The sequence below is a fragment of the Sciurus vulgaris genome (genome assembly GCF_902686455.1).
Source record: "Sciurus vulgaris genome assembly, chromosome: 11".
In the NCBI taxonomy this organism is placed as follows: domain Eukaryota; kingdom Metazoa; phylum Chordata; class Mammalia; order Rodentia; family Sciuridae; genus Sciurus; species Sciurus vulgaris.
Genome location: NC_136472.1, coordinates 76319927 through 76337715, shown reverse-complemented (window position 1 = coordinate 76337715; position 17789 = coordinate 76319927). Strand labels below are relative to the sequence as shown.

The window sequence follows — 17789 nt, the reverse complement described above, 5'->3', positions numbered from 1 at the left end:
ATTCTCATTTTACTTGTACATATTTGAGTGTTTGCTTACTTCTGTGCTACCTGATCATCTGTATAAGTGAGTATATATAAGGCGGTAAACATCTCCATCACCACATGTATCTTATGACGTCACTTATAGCCACACACCTACCCCATTCCCTAACTCCTAGCAATCATGAATCTGTTCTCCATTTCTGAAGTTTTGTCAGTGTAAAAATGTTATTTAAATGGTATCATATAGCATTCAGTCTTGTGCAATTGACTATTTTCACTCAACATAATTCACCAGAGATTCATTAGTATCATTATTTCATTCCTTTTTATCATTTAGTAGTATTCTCTGGTATTTCCCCATTTATTTAAACTTTCCCCCTGTCAAAGCACATCTGTACCCTTTCCAGATCTTGGCTATTAGGAATAAAGCATCTGTAAAAATTATCGTATAGATTTTTTTGTGACTATAAGTTTTCATTTCTGAAGGATAAATGCCCAAGAGTGCAATTGCCAGGTTGTTCAGTGATTGCATGCTTAGTTTCTAAGAAATTGCCACACTGTTTTCAAAGGGGTTGAACTATTGTATATCCCTACCAGCAATGTATGGGAGATCTAGTTTCTCTGCATCCTTACCAGCATTCAGAGTTGTTGCCATTTTTTTTTTTTAATTTTAGCCATTCTAACAGGTATAGGGTATTAATGCATTGTGATTTTGATTTGCATTTTTTTCATAGCCAGTGATAATGAACATTTTTCATGGGCTTAGTTGACATCTGTCCTCTTTGATAAAATACCTATTCATATCAAATTGGAACGTTTGTTGATGGTTGGTTGGTTGGTTTTACTTTTGAGTTTTCAAGAGTTCCTTATATGGTCTAGATACCAGGCCTTTGTTGACATGTGGTTTTCAAACTTTTTCTACTACTTCATAGTTGTCTTTTCATCATCTTAATGGAGTCTTTTGCAGAGCATGAGTTTTAATTTTTGGCAAGGTTCAACTTTTCCTTTTTGGATTGTGCTTTGGATATAAAGCCTGCATATTTAATCCCTATGTTCTATTGCTTTCCAGAGTCTTGGGGAAAGAGGCCTCATTGGAGAAGAAGTCTAACTCTGGGGAAGAGGAATTCTCTTGTTCATGAGTTTCTAAAGCAGAGTTAGGGCCAGCATAGAGTTAAGGCTCCTGAAGAAAGCAAACTGTGTAAAGCCAAATTTAAATGATAGAATGTGTTAGGGGTAAGCTCCCTGTCATCAGAGATACAACAAGGGCTGGCTGGTGTCCATGAAGTCTCACAGAAAGAATATGAGCATCAGATAAAACTTGGGCCACTATGTCCTTTATATTCCCTTCCAAGTCTGAGAATCTAGGAGAGTGGTCTTGCCTCTACTGGAATTGCTAATAAATATATCCACCTTTGGATGGTTGAGCCAGACTCACCAGGAGGTGGTCAGCAGAAGCTCCCAGGGATGAAGTTACCCTGTTTGGGTAGAATGCACAGAGGCCAAAGGTTGTGGAGGCCAGTCTCAGGGGCTGAGGCCTATTCTTATCTCTCTGTCCCCTGTTTGGGTCCAGCAACCTGGCTGCCTGCCCCACCTTCTCTCCAGTAGCCTTTTCTCCATTCAGACTGCCCCGGAGAATCCCTTTCTTTAGGGCACTTACGAGACTTAATTACCAATGGCAAAGTCCTTTGAGGCCTTGGATGAAAGGGTTGGGAGCTGTGCAAGGCTTGATTAGGCGTGTAGAACTCTGGGCACAATTAGCTCCATGAGAGACTGGCCCTGCCTTTATCTGTCTCCAGTTCTGTGTGACTTACAGCAGCTAATTATTGAAATAAAAATCGCCTGGCCACCCAGTTGCTGGAAAGAAGGCCCTAACATCCATTAAGTCTACCTTTAATGATTGGAAATGGAGCAGCTTCAGGCAGTTTGGGTTTTCCATTCATTATGAACCTTTTTCTCCACCTCTTTGAGATTTGGGTACCTGGAGATGAAAGTGAAATTCTGCCAAGGCCACTTCTCTCTGCTTTGCTTCCAGGTGACTCTCCTTTCTGGGGCACCAACCAGCTTTGTGTGCCGTGAGGACCCCACTTAGCACCTTCCAAGGCACACTGCAATCCTCACAACTTACAGAACTCCTTGACATTGTACATGTGTGCACACATGTGCATATTCTGAAACACTGAGCTCAGCTCTCTCCTCTGTAAAACATAAAGTCCTAAGTGGCTCTCTGAAGGCACAGTCAATTTCCACCCACACAAATCTAGGGTGCGTGTAGGCTTGAGGGAGCAGATTTGTTTCAAATGAAAGAGTGACTTACAGGGAACCACGAGGAAGGGCTGGGTCCATGGAGGACAGAGCTCCCAGGCACCTGCACAGGCCACGGAAAGAAGTCTGTCCTGAATGCTGCTGATTGGCCTGTCAACAATGGTATACAAGCTGCTTTGGGGCTCTCGCCAGGCAAAGCCAAAATCAGTGTTTTTTAGCTGGAAGAAATCCAAGACTTCAATGGGGCTTATGGACAGTTGTAGATTTTTACGTACTTTGGTCCACTAGGAATGCTGGGGCCTGAGGCTCTGAGCTCATACTCATGGGGCAGCACTACTGAGCTTGACCCAGTTCCATCCTCAGAGCTCAACAGCAAAAGGCCTGGCTAACGGAGTCCTAATAGAGCCTTCTTCCATTTCTGATCAGGCACTTCAGGGAGCAGCACTGAGCGCACATGCACACGGGTGTGCACACACACCAGCCCCCACGAAGACAGCAGCCCAGCCCAGCCCTGATGTCCTCCTAGCAGTGAGCAGTGTCTCACCAGAGAAACTGATCTTAACTTCTTGATTCCCATCTTTTCTTGCCTCTGAGATATGCTCCATGTCAGTTGTACCCAGATATATGCCCTGCCCTTATATAATATACTATGTAACATGTAATATATACTAACCACCCTGTTCACAGAAGAGGAAACTGAGGCTCAAGTAGAGAAGCACTTGTCTATGATCACATGACACTTGAGGGTAACAGGAGGGATTTTAACCCAAGTTATCTGTCTCTAAATTCCACATAATTTAAGTGTTAAGTGCTGTCTGTCCTCTGAAGAGGGAAAATGCCCTTAAGGGCCACTCCTGAACATTCTCTCCGCTAAATTCTTTGCATGCAGTATGTCACTTACATCTTCAATGATTTTTCCCTAAGATAATCCAGTGATTTTCACAAGAGAGGACAGATGAGGAAACTGAGACTCAGAGAGGTTTGGTAAGATGTCTCTGGCCCCACAGTTGGTTCACAGTGGAGCTGGGATTTGAACACAAGGCAATTAACTCTGGAGCTGCTGCCTGGCACCACTGAGCTTTACTGCCTGCCAGGGGGTATAAGAAATGCTAAAAGTATGGGTGGATCTGAGGAAGACACCTCTCTGTGTCCAGGGTCCACAGCAAAATGCTGCTGTTAGTATCAGAAGGAGTTGGGGAGGAGGGGGTTCTGTGTGTGTGTGTGTGTTGTTGTTGTTGTTGTTACTGGGAATTGAACTCAAGGGCATTCAACCACTGAGCCACATCCCCAGCCCTTTTTTGTATTTTATTTAAAGACAGAGTCTCACTGAGTTCTTAGGGCCTCGCTAAGTTGCTGAAACTGGCTTTGAACTCACTATCCTCCTGATTCAGCCTCCCAAGCCGCTGAGATTACAGGCGGGTGCAAGCCATCTTGATGGTCCTTCACTTTAGGCCCTGAGCTGGGGCCTAAAGAATAAAAAGGACGTCTTTAAAACCCTCTCAAAGCTGCCTAGACTCAGATCCAGGGTCTGTCTAGTGGAGAAGATAGAGGAAGAAGAAGAGCAGCCCCTTTCTACAGCTGCACTGTTTACTCAAGAACTTCCTCCAGGCTAAGTGGTCCTTTGTGAGAAACTAAGTCTCACCATTTCCAGAAGCCTTAGCTGTCGCTTGCTTCTCTGAGGGGCAGGAGTCCCCTCAACTCTCTGCTCCCCACCTCACAGAGTGGAGGCCTAATGGGAACCCCAGGTAATCACAGGCTAAGACTTGATCATGGTAGGGGTGGGAGAGAAATCAGCCTCTCTCACTTCTTCTGATTATCTCTTAGTTTGGGCCTAGATGAAAACGTTTCACCACTCAAATAAACTGGGTTTCAGACTTGACCCTTGAAGGAGTTTTCCAGAGAGAAAAAATGAGATCCCAGTTGATGGTGCTAAACTGCGGTCGAAATGGGCAATTTCCCAAGGGGTCATTCATGAAGAAAGTCTGAGTCCTAGCAGACACCATCTTGGCCTGAGACCCCCATGGGTCTGGATTCTGAGAAAGCCACTGGGATTAAACTGTGCCCAGAGAAGACAGCATGGGTGCAGGACAAAGGGGCATAGGGAGGACATCAGTCAGCACCAGGGAGCTCCCTGTGGTTTCTCGCCAACATTGTGGGAGACATAAGGGGACTAACGAGAGCATTTTCCTCTCATTTTCCATGGTTGACTCCTGCTTGGTCTGACTCACTTAGCTCAAGGGTCACCCCCTCCAAGCAGCAGAGGCCTGGTGTTGGCATCTCCCTGTCTCCGTGTTGGTTGCTGTTTTGTGTCCTTTGTGCTGGAATCACCTGTAGATGTTTGTCCTTCTGACTGGTCCATGGGCTCCTTGAGGACTGAGGCTGCATCCAAACCACCTCCTTGCTCCACACCTTGTCCAGGGTCCCATAAAGCCCAGTGAGGTGAAGAAGGAGCCAGGATGGACAAACCTGGAGAAAGAATGTGAGCAAAGTGAAGCAGGGACTCTAGCAAGAGGACTCAAGAACACAGACTGGCCCTGTCTTCTGTCCGGAAGTGTTGTGGCTGGAGCAAAGTCTTTAGATTCATTCCTTAAGACCCCAAAGTATACAGCTGAGGCTTATGGAAGGAAGGAAAGAAGGACATAAGGAAGGAAGGAAGGAAGGAAGGAAGGAAGGAAGGAAGGAAGGAAGGAAGGAAGGAAGGAAGGAAGGAAGGAAGGAAGGAAGGAGGAAGGAAAGAAGGAAGGAAGGAAGGAAGGAAGGAAGGAAGGAAGGAAGGAAGGAAGGAAGGAAGGAAGGAAGGAAGGGAAATTAAAAGGAGGCAGATTTCAATTTCATGTTAGGAAGTGGTCTAGCAGGAAGAGCCATCCCTAGAAGTCATGAAGTCCCCAGCATTGGAGGTCATGTGATCATTCAGTGGGGATGGGACCCACAGGCATTGAAGTATCTGAAGGGGCAAGACTCAGCTAACTTTCTATGTTTCCTGAAATCTGTACACACTTTCTGACTTTAAGATGCCACCACTTACAAGGGTAATCATTGGTTAAAAATGGCTTTGGAAGGAAGAAAGGATAATCAGGAATCTGGAAATCTCATAAAATCTCCTGTAGTTTAAGGGTTTATTGTCTCCTGAGTCCCACACATGCCCAACTGTTTGAGAGGTTGGAAAGCTCTAGTGGAAACGCTCCTGGCTTGGGATCAGAGCCATCTGCCCTTTGATACCTGGCCTCTGACAAGCCTCCAACAGAAGGGCAAGATAGCTTCTGTAGGCAGTGGCACCATCTGTCACCTGCCTGCCAACCGCTGATTAGGGATGTCCCCGCAGCCAGGCTGGGCATGCAGCCACAATCCAGGACACTCCGAGGAAATCCCTCTCCCTGGCCTAGTGTGCTCTTCTTCACAGGGTCCATCAAGAAGCATCTGTGAAAGTCTTTCTCCAAAGTCCAGGTCAGGTGCCAAGTCGGGTCATCGGAAGAACTAATACTGTTACAAAGCAAAGTGAAAGGACAAGTAGAACATTTTAGCAAATTAGAATATGGATGACCACATAGGAAGCAGTGTAGATTGAAATGAGAAGCTTGAGCCTTGGAGTGGGACAGATTCAGGTTTGAATCCTGGCTGTGCTACTTTCTTGCTGTGACCCTCTACATGAGGTACTAAACCTATTGAAATCCTGGTTTCTGTCTGTAGGCTGGGAATGATTTAGGGTGCAAGGATTAAATGAAGAAATGCATGTAAATACCTTACTCTTAGCCACCATTAGTATCATCAATGTCTCACTATTTAAAAGGCAAAGCATTACCCCAAACGGACAGGGCCAGAGAAATGCACTCTGGGTGCCACAAGAGAGCACAGACCTAGGAGTCACTGATTCCAGCCCTGCATGTTGTGTGAACTTGAGCATCACTTTGCCACTCTGAGCCTCAGTTTACAAATCTGTAAAGTGGGAATAAGGATTCCCCCTCTGATTTGCACAGAGTCCAACACAGCACCTGGCACAAGAATAAGGGCAACCATCCCCCACCCCAGCTTAAAGCCAAGGACTCACAAGACCAAACTTTGAAGGACTAAGGGAAGTAAAATTTATGGTTTTATACACACCCAGATACTACCCAGAACTTACATTTTGTGGAACACATTTTAGCTCTGAAATATTTATGGGCCCTTTTTGACACACAAAGAACTAAAAATATCACCCCATGCTTATGTTAAGCAAAACTTATAAAACTTTAGTCCAGCAGGAATTCAGTCAATTTCCTGGCTCATTTCTGGCTGTTCCTGAGGTTGCGAGGTAATCGGAGTGATAACAGCCCCTATTTCCCTGTGGGCCTTTGCAGGGCAGAGGTTTCCTGGCAGTGTGTACTGTCTGTGGAAGTCTCCCTGTGAATGCTGCAGGCCCCTGCCCCTCCATAAATATCACTGGAGCCCACATGAAGGGTTCCTCCCCAAACACTGACAGCTTTGTTTCTAGTATCTCTTCTCCCTTGCATCTCCCCTTCTCCAGAAGCCCCACACCCTGGTCAGTCTTCCAGGCCAGCTCCGAGCCCTACAAGGCATCAAGGCCTCTCTGAAAACCAGCTGAAGGGGATGGTCTCTCCAGGGCTTCCCCAGAAGGCTCTCTTGGCCACATGTACTTTGCATTTTACTGCCCACTGATATTCTGGAAATTTCTTTATTTCTGTAGTGAGCACCTCTCCCAGGGTACTCATTCTTCACTTCTCAGACTCCATCTCCAATCTCTTTCCTCCCTAAAGTAGAACTCAGGAGTAACCACCTTCTGTGTGTTCCAGGGGCATTCATTCACACGTGACCTAGAACAGTGTGTTTCAGACTGTAGGTTGGCAACCCACTAAACAATTCTATATAGTAGAATGGAATAGAAAAATCAAATTCCACCCTGTAGCACAGCTTTGTGAGATTTTTGTTTTATTTAGAAATTTGTAGGTGTAGGTGTGCCCTGAATTGCAGCATAATTGTATTTTCACTATAGGTCAGAAAGAATTTATTTATTTATTTATTTATTTATTTAGGTACTGGGGATTGAACTCAGGTGCTCTCGATCACTGAGCCACATCCCCAGCCCTGTTTTATATTTTATTTAGAGACAGGATCTCACTGATTTGCTTAGCACCTTGCTTTTGCTGAGGCTGGCTTTGAATTCACAATCCTCCTGTCTCAGCCTCCCAAACTACTGGGATTACAGGCGTGCACCACCATACCCAGCGGGTCAGAAAGATTTGGAAGCCGCAGATCTAGACCTCCTCATACCTCCGAACTTCCTGGCCTGGCTCCCCTTTTTCCAGGCAGTCTTTGGTCCAGGTTTAGATGTCACTGTTACTGATGAGGGTCCTTGATCATCTCTCCACCTCTGACCCACCTTAGCCTGGGCTCAGGGTCTGTGGCATCCTTTCCTGCCCCTCTCTCTGTCTGACTTGCCCACTCCAAGAAGCTCCAAGGAATCAAAAGTGTATGTCTTGTCCTCTGATGTCTTGAGATAGGCTTGGCACAGCAGGGCAGAAACTCAGAGTTGGGGGAGGAGGGAAGGATTCAGAAGGGGAGGGGAAGACAGAAAGAAAGGAAGCAGGGGAAGAAGAAGTCTCCTGGGATAGATCCCAGCATCTCCGGCAGCACTTAGGACAAAAGGGACTTAGCAATTTTTTACCAAATGAATTAGCCTAGATGTCCACTACTTTTATTGAGGTTTAAACATTTTCTTATGGTTCAAATCTAGACCCAGACACTTGGAACCTTGTGATTTGGAGAAAGTCACTCAATCTCCTTGAACTTGTGATCTCATTGGTAAAATAGTAGTAAATAAGAGAAAATATAAAATTAGAGAATAACATCTACCTTGCACAGTTGTTGCAGGGACTAGAAATAATATGTACACAGCACCCAGCCCATGAGGAGGTGTTCTGCTAACCTTAGTTCCTTTACTGTTACCGGCTCTTTTCCTATCTGAAACGATACTCTGGTCACCATCACCACCAGGTGTCTCCCAGGCCTCCCCTCATTCCTACACCCGTTCCAATCTTCCAGAGCCATCCAAGCTCAACTCCACATAAAGGAAAGAACAAACCAAAACAAAAATATCAAAATGTGAATTTTAGAGTCAGAGTCCTGGCTTCAGGTCCCAGCTGTGTCTCTTACTGACTGTGAACTTGATCAGACACTTGGGTCATTTAGGCTGATCTCTACAATGAGAAATCACTCTGTTCTTGGGTCTGTGGAAAGTACTGAACTTTGGGCTCAATACATAGTGGCTCCTTCCTTCCTCCTGTCCTGGGCCCACATTCCCTCCCCATTGACAGACCAAAACTGATACCCATGTCCAAGCATGGGGGTGGACTTACAAACCTGCAGTTCATACTTTATCAAAGCATTTGTTGCTGATGGAACCTGTGTCTGACACCACAAGGGGTCGGTAAGCTGTCACCACAAGGCTCATTACTAGAGTCCCCAGTGCCCGGCATAAGACTGGTCTGTCACCAAGTGGAAGTGAATGGTTCTCTGAAGATACCTCTCTGGTGCCAGGCTGTACTTAAACATGAGACTGGAAAACTGCCTCTGAGGAGCAGACTAGCAGGCTGAGTCTGTGCCATCTCCTGGGTTTTGCCCTTATCCATGGGGTGACCAGTGTCAATGATCTTTCATGGGGACCAGTTGCTCATCGTGATTGTGGACTTTAATTGGAGCCATGGTGAGAGCCGCCATAATTAGCCCCAGGCCTGCCATGATGAAGCTGCTAGATTTTCCTTTAGGTGTGAGTTTATTAGCTACTTGAGCCTCCCAGAACAACTTTATCTGCTTAATTGAGTCTGTCTAGTTACATAATTAGTTGGTTGAAAATAAATCAATAATGATGAAGATGACGACATTGATAGTAATAATTTTCCAATTCCTTATACCTGTGGAGAGCATTACAGTTTACAAGACATCTGATGAACCCAGCCTCTTGGGGTAAGGGACTTTGCCAGGGCCACAGAGCAGGAGGTGGACAGGGAGGACTGACTCCTAACCTGGAGCTCCTGTCACCAGCATGGCAGGGGGCATGGGAAGGAAGTTTCAGAGTTGAATACCTCCACCTCTTGATTCTCTTCCGGTGATTTTAGACTAATTATTTAACATCTCTAAATGTCTGGTTTTCTTTAAAATGCAGCCAATTCACAAACCTGGGAAGGGTGAGAACTAAATGCCATCATCAAACTAAAGTCTTTTCCCATGCTGCCTGTGGCAAATCCAGAGCGAGCAGTAGCTGTTGGCATTATTCTAACGATGAGGCTGGTGGTGATTGCTGAAAGTCAACCAGATAGGAGCGGGTGAAGCTGTATCTTGGTCAGTATTCTTACAGGAAACAAAATTCACCCCAGATGGTTTAGAAGAACAGGCTATAATGAAGAGACAGGGTATGGCAGGCACAAGGAGCCAGCCAAGATGGTGGGATGAACAGGGTCTAGTACAGCTGGAAACTAGTACGGCCCTGATCTGGGCAGGTGAGGACAGCAGAAGGTGTTAGCAGAATCCAGCACGAGGTGGAAACCTGGAAAGGAGCCATCTGAAGAGAGATGGTGTGGACTGAAGTCATAGTAGAGATCAGGGGAGACACCTCAGCCTTCTCATCTTCCACCCGTCTGCTCCCCCACCTCCTTTTGGGTACCTCCTTTAGGAGATTCCAGTAAACAATGCAGAGGCTTGGTGGTATGAAAGTGTATGGGGCCTGTGAGAAATGCAGGCAGCTCTGTAGGTCTGCATTGGAGTGTGTGTCTCAGGGATTCACGACGGGGTAGTGAGTTGTTTTGTGGCAGTGAGAGGAAGCAGAGAGAGAGTTATGAAGGGTCAGGTCTTGAGAGACCTGGAATGTCATGCTAGTGGGCTTTATGGGCATTGGGGAAATCAGAGGCTGGTGGGTGTCTTAGTACGTTTTCTGTTACTATCAAATACCAAAGACTGAGTAATCTATAAAGAAAAATTATTTCTCAATTCTGGCATCTGGAAGCCCAGTAACATGGTGCCAGCACCTAAGCACCTAAGTGACTTCTTGAGATGTCTTTACCTGGAGGAGGGCATTCCATGGCAAGACAGCTCAAATTTGCATGCTTGGTCTCTCTTCCTCTCCTTCCAAAGCCACTAATCCCATCCTGGGGGCCCCACCCTTATGACCTCATCTAACCCTAGTTACCTCCCAAGCCCCCCCCCCCCCCCCCCCGCTCTGAATACCATTAACATAAGAATTTGAAGATTAAATTTGCAACACATGAACTTTGAAGGACACATTCAAATCTTAGCAAAAGTAGGGAAAGAACAAACCTGTTTAAGCATGGCTATGTGCCACAAGCTTCTGGCCCGTAGATGGGGACCACAGGGCTCGAGGTGGGTAGCCTTCCCCAGCATCCCTCCCAACCTCCTGCCAGGGGCTCCCAGCCTCTTCTCTGGAGACCCTTGCTCCAAGAGGGACACTTCTCCGCTGTCACTCCTCTTTCACCCCACCCTCTTCTTTCTCTTTCCATTCAATGCCAATTTGAATGTGAGCCATGACTGACCTGTCCTTTCAAAAAAGTAGCTATCTACTGAATTGCTGTATTAAGACTAAAATGTGCAGGGGTTGGGGAACAAGAGAGAGAGAGACGGACCTGTTATCCCCACCTCTGCTTTCTCACATAAAAGCTATGAGTTTGGGAACTGTGTTCTTCATAATTTGTCCTTACTGAGCCTTTGCCTTGAAGCCAGTGTCTTTAGTCAACAGGTGAACATTGAGGATAATAAGCAGTCATCCACCAGTGTAATTCCTACAGTGGCCCTCAGCCTTATTAGCATGAACTTCTGTGTTGATGTGCCTTCTGCTGTTATACCTAACATCTAGTTGGAGCCTTCTAAATTAAGCCATTTTTTTAAAAAAATGTGTATTTTTCTGATGATGATAATAGCTAATATATATTGAGCACTCATTATGTACCAGGGACCATATACCAGGGGCATATATTGATGTATCTAATTCTCAAAACAAGCCTGAGAGTTTGCAGATGAGGAACCTGAAGCACAGAGAGGTTAAATCACTTGTCTGAGGTTGCACAGTTGGTCAGCAGGAAACACATACTTCTAGCCCAGGCTACCTTTCAGATTTAAAAAGTATATATCTAAGCAATGCCTCTAATGCAGTCTTAGATATACTTAATACATATTAACCTACAGTGAATAACCAATATTTTGTTACCTGAGATTAGTAAGAAGGACTAAAGTAGCTGCCAAACAATTTTCTTCATTTCTTCACTCAGGAGACACTCTGTGGCACTGTGGATGACAGACTTGTCCTCAAGGAACTACAGTCAAGAGGAGAGGCAGACAAGAAAGCAAACCATCTAGTTAGCTGCAGGGGCAATGATGGAATAGTGTGCCCAAAGACAGAGAGACGGTAGTTATTGTCCAGGAAAACACAAGTGTCCCAGTGAGATGGAAAGAGATGGTCTAGAAGCAAAAGAACCTTCATTTTGTCCAAGCAATTAGAATTCATCCTAGTGGCTCAGCAGGACTTCTAGGGAGCATAAGAGGTCAGCAGCATGACCTAGCATTGCCAATTCATTTGGACAGCCTGCAACAGCAATACCATCTAGTGGTTGTATTTGTGTGCCAAGTTTAACATCCTGGGTCAAAATTCTGGCTCCACCGGGCAAGAGCTGTATAGACAGGATACTCAACCTTGCAATTTCTCATCTGTAATTAGCAGATGTTCATAATCCCCAAATCACAGGGTTGGCATGAAGACTAATATACTTGCTACTAATGACAGCAAGTAAAATAACTGTTAAAAATAAGGACTCAATAAATATTAGCTACTAATGAAAGCATATTAGTTATTGTTAATACAAATTTTATTATTATGAGCCATTAGTGACTAGTTCTAATAATGGCTTTTATTGAATTCTTTTTTTTTTTTCTTTTGTACCAGGGATTGAACTCAGGGGCATTCAACCACTGAGCCACATCCCGAGCCCTACTTTGTATTTTATTTAGAAACAGGGTCTCACTAAGTTGCTTAGTACCTTGCCATTACTGAGGCTGGCTTTGAACTTGATATCCTCCTGCCTCAGCTTCCCAAGCCACTGGAATTGTAGGCATACACCACCATGCCCAGCTTATTACATTCTTTTTATGCCCACCTGTATTCTTGTCACTCAAGGATGGAAAGGCCAGAGGGCACAGAGGCAGCAGCTGCCTTCAGTTCTCATCCAAATTAGACCAGAACAGTGCTTTGGGTCAAAAGCCAGTACTGGGTTGACATCAACTTAGAGAGTTATAATTAACCTGTTTTTAAAAAAAATATGAGAATAATATAGAAAATTGATCAGAGTTCCCTACTCATGATGCAGTAACTTTTATGAATCTTTTGTTTCCATCATATATGTGTGTTGGGTCATGTTCAAATGTACTTCTAAACCTAGATCTCAGTCACGAATATTTTAAAGACCCGGAAGGAAAAGTCTTCATCACTGGTCTTTCTTGTGGGTCTGTTTCTCAAATTTTCTGAAGACCACTGTCTTCCTGACAACCCATCAGGAGACCAAGCATCAACAAAGCAGAACTCAGGGTCATGAGTTTGGGCCCTGGTCACATGACTTGAGTTCTGTGTATGCTAGGTCAAACCTCTTGCCCAATTCCAAGGATATTTTGAGAATCGGCAATCCAAACAAAAAAAAAAGTCACTCATTCACCTTCACTAGCTCTAGGTACAATTGTCTCTCTAGTGATACCAGCTTTGCTGTAACTCACCACATGGCCCTAGGCAGAGGACTGTATGACCCTCGGTCAATATTGCTCCATCTATACCATGAGAATGAAAATAGTTGTCTTACGAATGATATCGCTAATAAGTGGAGGATGACACATAATGGGGGGGAGGGAAGGGTTAGTGTTAGGGTTAGAGTTAGGGTTAGGGAGGGGGGCAAGTATGGAGGAAGGAAGTACTGTATAGAGGGTAAAGAGGGGTGGGAGGGGTGGGGGGAAGGGAAAAAATAACAGAATGAATCAAACAACATTACTCTATGTAAATTTATGATTACACAAATGGTATGCCTTTACGCCATGTACAAACAGAGAAACAACATGTATCCCATTTGTTTACAATAAAAAAAAATAGAAAGAAAAAAAAAAAAGAAAATAGTTGTCTTATATGCTTCATAGTTTTTATGAAGTACCAATAAAATCACAACTGTCTGTACTCTTGAAATATGTGAGGAACTATATAGGAGAAAGTCTACAGTAGACACTCGGGATCCATGAGAAATCCCAAAACATCAAATGAATGATAACCCCAATGATTTCCTTGCAAAGTGGTACCGTTTACAGGTAGGATATAAGGACCTGTTGAGTGGGTCTAGAGAGTTCTTTTAAAAAGTAGATAGAATTTTTCTCTGGAGTCAAGCTAAAACCTTGTCCTTGAGAGGACCTTTAAGGTCTTAGAAAGGAAGAGAATATCATCAGGCCAAAGGGCTCCTTCAGATGTCCATGATTCCAGGCAGAACTTCTGGTCTTCAGAACAAATCTGATGTATCAGTGATTTTTGTTTGACCTAAAAAGTATTTTTTTAATTATTTCTAAAGGGTAATGTTTAAAAATCACACTTTTTATGTCTCAATTCAAATTTCCAACCTGTCTGGAAAATTCACAGGACATCCCCGTGCCCCACACTCCCATGTTGCAGTATGGGCAGGCATTGGGCGCCCACTGCCCTCCTGAACCGACTCAGCCCGCCTGCTGTCAGAGACCCCACCCAGCACTGAGGCCCCAGGTGCTCTCCATTTATCACGGAACTCTTGCTCTGCTGTTTCTCTAATAGGACAGTGAAGCAAGGAAATGTTCTGTATGCCCGTGTTGCTCTGAAAAATGAAACAAGGGAAAGCCAGAAGGAGAAGGTTGCAGGATCTTGTATATCTTCTAAGGTATATGCTGCTTTCCTCCTGTACTTGCTTTTTACCTTAGGCAGTTGTTTGCTACCCCAGAGCTAAAGGAAAACCATCTGGAAGGAGAAGAGGGTGCTATCACAGCTAAAATCTCCCAGAATGTCAGTCAAGGACAAAAGTATCAAGCTGGGGGAAAGAGGAACAGGGACAACAAGGAATTCTCTCCAGTCAGACACCGCATGCACCATAGCCAGCCCCAGATGCATGGAGCAGGCCCTGTGCTCCCAGGTGCTGGCGGTGGCACTGCTAAGACCCACAGGTCTGGAGACAGCTAGCTGGAAGGACTAGTAAGAGCTGGAGGTTGGGGTCTTGGGAAGACAGAATAGGAAAACTCAGGCTTCAGAGACAACAGATCTGGGTTTTGATCCTGGCTCTGTTACTTGTCACCTAAGAACCTCAAAGAAGGTTCTGAAGCTCAGTTTTCTCACCTGTCACATGGGCATTGGTGAGCTGGTTAAACAGACATTCTAAGTGCCCACTGTGCTCCAGCCTTGGTTTTGGTGCTGTGAACAGGCAGTGAGCAAAACAGATGAGGCACCTGACTCAGGGAGCTTGCCTACTATTGAAGGAGACAGTTGAGAAGCAAATAATCACATAACAATCTTGGGGGGGTGAGTATGGATTGTTTGTTTCTAGGTTGACTTCTTTCCAAAACAGGTTGGAGACAATAATGACATCTGGGGACATGTGATGATTTATTAAGATAATATATGAAAGTGCTTTTCCCAATGCCTGCATTGAGTCATTCACTTCACAAATTCTTCAGGAGCCTTTAAGAGTTCTGGGTCTGCATTGTCCCAGCTGGGATATGATGGGAACAGGGTACAGTTCCAGCCTAGAGGCATGACCAAATGCCAGGGCCCTCTGGTCCTTGTTGTCAGTTCCCCTAATGCTCAGCACTGGAGGAGAGGCTGGAGCATCCTCATGGTGGATGGACCAAGTAGCAGAAAGAGACAGGCTTCACAACTGCAGGACCTGGGTGCCAGTGCCTTCTCCACCTGACTGGATGGGTTGGGGGTACAGTGGTGCCCTCGCTTCTCCAGCCTGAGACCTCCTCACCTACTTCAGGGTGACACCAATCCAGGTGCAGGGTGGACCCTGGCATTGTCTTTACCTTCTGAAGAGCAGCGCTCACAACCTTCTTATGGTTCCCCCAACTCCAGAGCACCCAGCCCTGAGTGCGGCAAGGACCCAGTTGGTGGATGTGGAGGAGCGAGAGCCGGAGGCCATGGACGTGAAGGAGAGGAAGCCTTACCGCTCGCTGACCCGGCGCCGCGACACCGAGCGCCGCTACACCAGCTCATCCGCGGACAGCGAGGAGGGCAAAGCCCCGCAGAAGTCCTACAGCTCCAGCGAGACTCTGAAGGCCTATGACCAGGACGCCCGCCTTGCCTACAGTGGCCGCGTCAAGGACATGGTGCCTCAGGAGGCGGAGGAGTTCTGCCGCACAGGTGAGGGGGCGCCGGGCACAGGCATGTGCGTAGGTGTGCCAAGAGAGCTGGGACAGGTCAAATCTAGCCTCTACGGGGCACGTGGGTCTGGTGAAAGCCTGTCCTGTAGTTCATTCTTAGCTTAGGTATATTCTTGCTCAGCCCCTTGATGTGGCTAGGAGCTGGGCTCCTGTGTCAACTCTTCTCTAAGCTTTAAGTATTAAGTAGCAATCGATGGCATGAGCCGTCTCCCTACTGCAGCAAATTATTGTAAGAACTCAATGAGATGACACTTTTCAGTGATGAGCATGGTAACACTTAGTAAGTACAGAATCAATGTTAGTTCTTAGTTTTGATATCTATTCATTCAACAAGCACATCTTAGCACCATCTTTGTGTCAATCCCTAAGTGACCTTGAGAGGAAGACATTCCTGAGATAATTGGACCTTAAAACTTGGTGATTTGGAGGAACTCCTGCTACCCGATTCCTTCTCCTTCCCTTTCTACATCCAGTAGTCACCAAAGCCTGTTCATCTATCCCAGAACACCTTTCAAACCTGCCCCTCTTCTCCAGTCCCTCACCACTTCCCATTTCTGGCTATCATCATCTGTCTTGAAGGTTTAATCAAAACCATCCCTGACCCTGTGGCCTAGAGACTGAGCTCCTCCCCCTGCCCTTCTCTGCTCCATTTCTGTCTTCCTAGACTTTTGTCCCCTGCCTCTCACACCCACCACTTATGGTCCTGTCCTGCTCAACTATTCCCATGCCTGCCATGGTAGTTGTTTCCTACTCTGGTGCCTTGGGCAGTCCTGTTTTTCTGCTTGCAGAGTCTCAAGCCCTCTCTGAGACTTAGTGGGTGACAATCAGTCCCTCACAGTTCATGTAACCTGCCCTATTTCTGCCTATCCTCCTCCTCTCCAAAGACAGGGTAATTTATAGACATTTTCACAATATTGTTTAATTCTTTACAACCACCCCAGTTGGAATCATTTGCCCACGATCAGATGTAAGAGGAGCAGGTCACACACACACACAGAGCGTGCCTATGACCTTCTCATTTCTATTCCCTCCCACAGGCCTGGATCCACGTAAAATCTGCCTTGTTAATAAAGCCACCTCTCAGGCTTGAAAAATGAGCACTCTTGGCTCTTTCCCTGTGGTTTAAAGCTTATGCTCTGGCATCAGATGGATCTGGATTCGAATTGTGACTTTGGCATTATCCTGACCCTTGACTTCTTTGCCTGTGCAATGGGATGATAGTACCAAACAGTCAGGTGACTGGGAGAATTGGTGAGAATTGTACATAATGCACTTGATACCAGAGATTGCTACAAACAGATGCTTCAGAAATGCTGAGTGCTATTAATTGCCATCTCTGGGTCTCAGCGAGAGGAAGAGATTAAATATCTCTTGTCCTATTTGACAGAGCTCAGAGAACCCTTGGCTTAGATGCAAACCTAGTTTGTGAGGCTCAGGAAAGGACATTCTCATCTTACATGCAGGCATGTACAGAGTGGTTTACAAATTACCATTGTGGATCCTCAAAACTCCTTTGAAGGTAGAGGCTCATAGGTTATCACCCATTTTAAAGACAAGAACATTGTAGCCCAGGTGGTCACCATCCCAAGATAGCACAGCTAGATGTCGGGTGAGGTAGATGTCAACCTATGTCCTGTGCTCCTCAAGCAAAGACACCAAAAAGTCATAAAGCAAAACAGAGCACAAGGACTTCTCTCATGTGTCATGAAATAAACCTTCAAATTCACAAATGAGAGGGACCCATGTACTCAACAGAATTTCTGGGCTCTTAGATTTGACCCTTACCTTGCTTCTTCTCTAACCCCAAGGTGTCTCAGCTCACCAGTATTGATGCCAATTCTGGCTGCTTAAAAGGGTATGCAGGGTAAGCCATATGGAAATCAATGCAACCCAGGCTGTTTATGGCTAATAAATTTGATCTTTTACTTAATAGAGCAGTCATTTTTTGTAACGTGGGAATGGCCTCTCTTGAGAAGGCCTGCCCAGCGGAACACAGACATAGTGGGGGCAGGACAGAAATGGGGAGTGTGGATCAGAGAACAGCCAGGGGAATGTGATGCACAGAGGGTGGGAAGCTGGCTGAGGGATATAGGCTCCAATGGGGAGTTTTCATTTTCTTTG

The 17789-nt window shown here is 45.5% G+C and overlaps 1 protein-coding gene across 11 annotated transcripts in view; it reads left to right on the top strand.

Annotated features, from left to right (window-relative positions):
* TENM4 (teneurin transmembrane protein 4) overlaps positions 1-17789 on the top strand; it is a 737381-nt gene that overhangs the window by 346265 nt on the left and 373327 nt on the right. For all 11 annotated transcript variants that reach the window (XM_079105080.1, XM_079105086.1, XM_079105077.1 and 8 more), the window contains one exon: positions 15361-15648. In XM_079105080.1, the coding sequence (XP_078961206.1) occupies positions 15361-15648 (288 nt within the window). The remainder of the gene's footprint in view (positions 1-15360; positions 15649-17789) is intronic.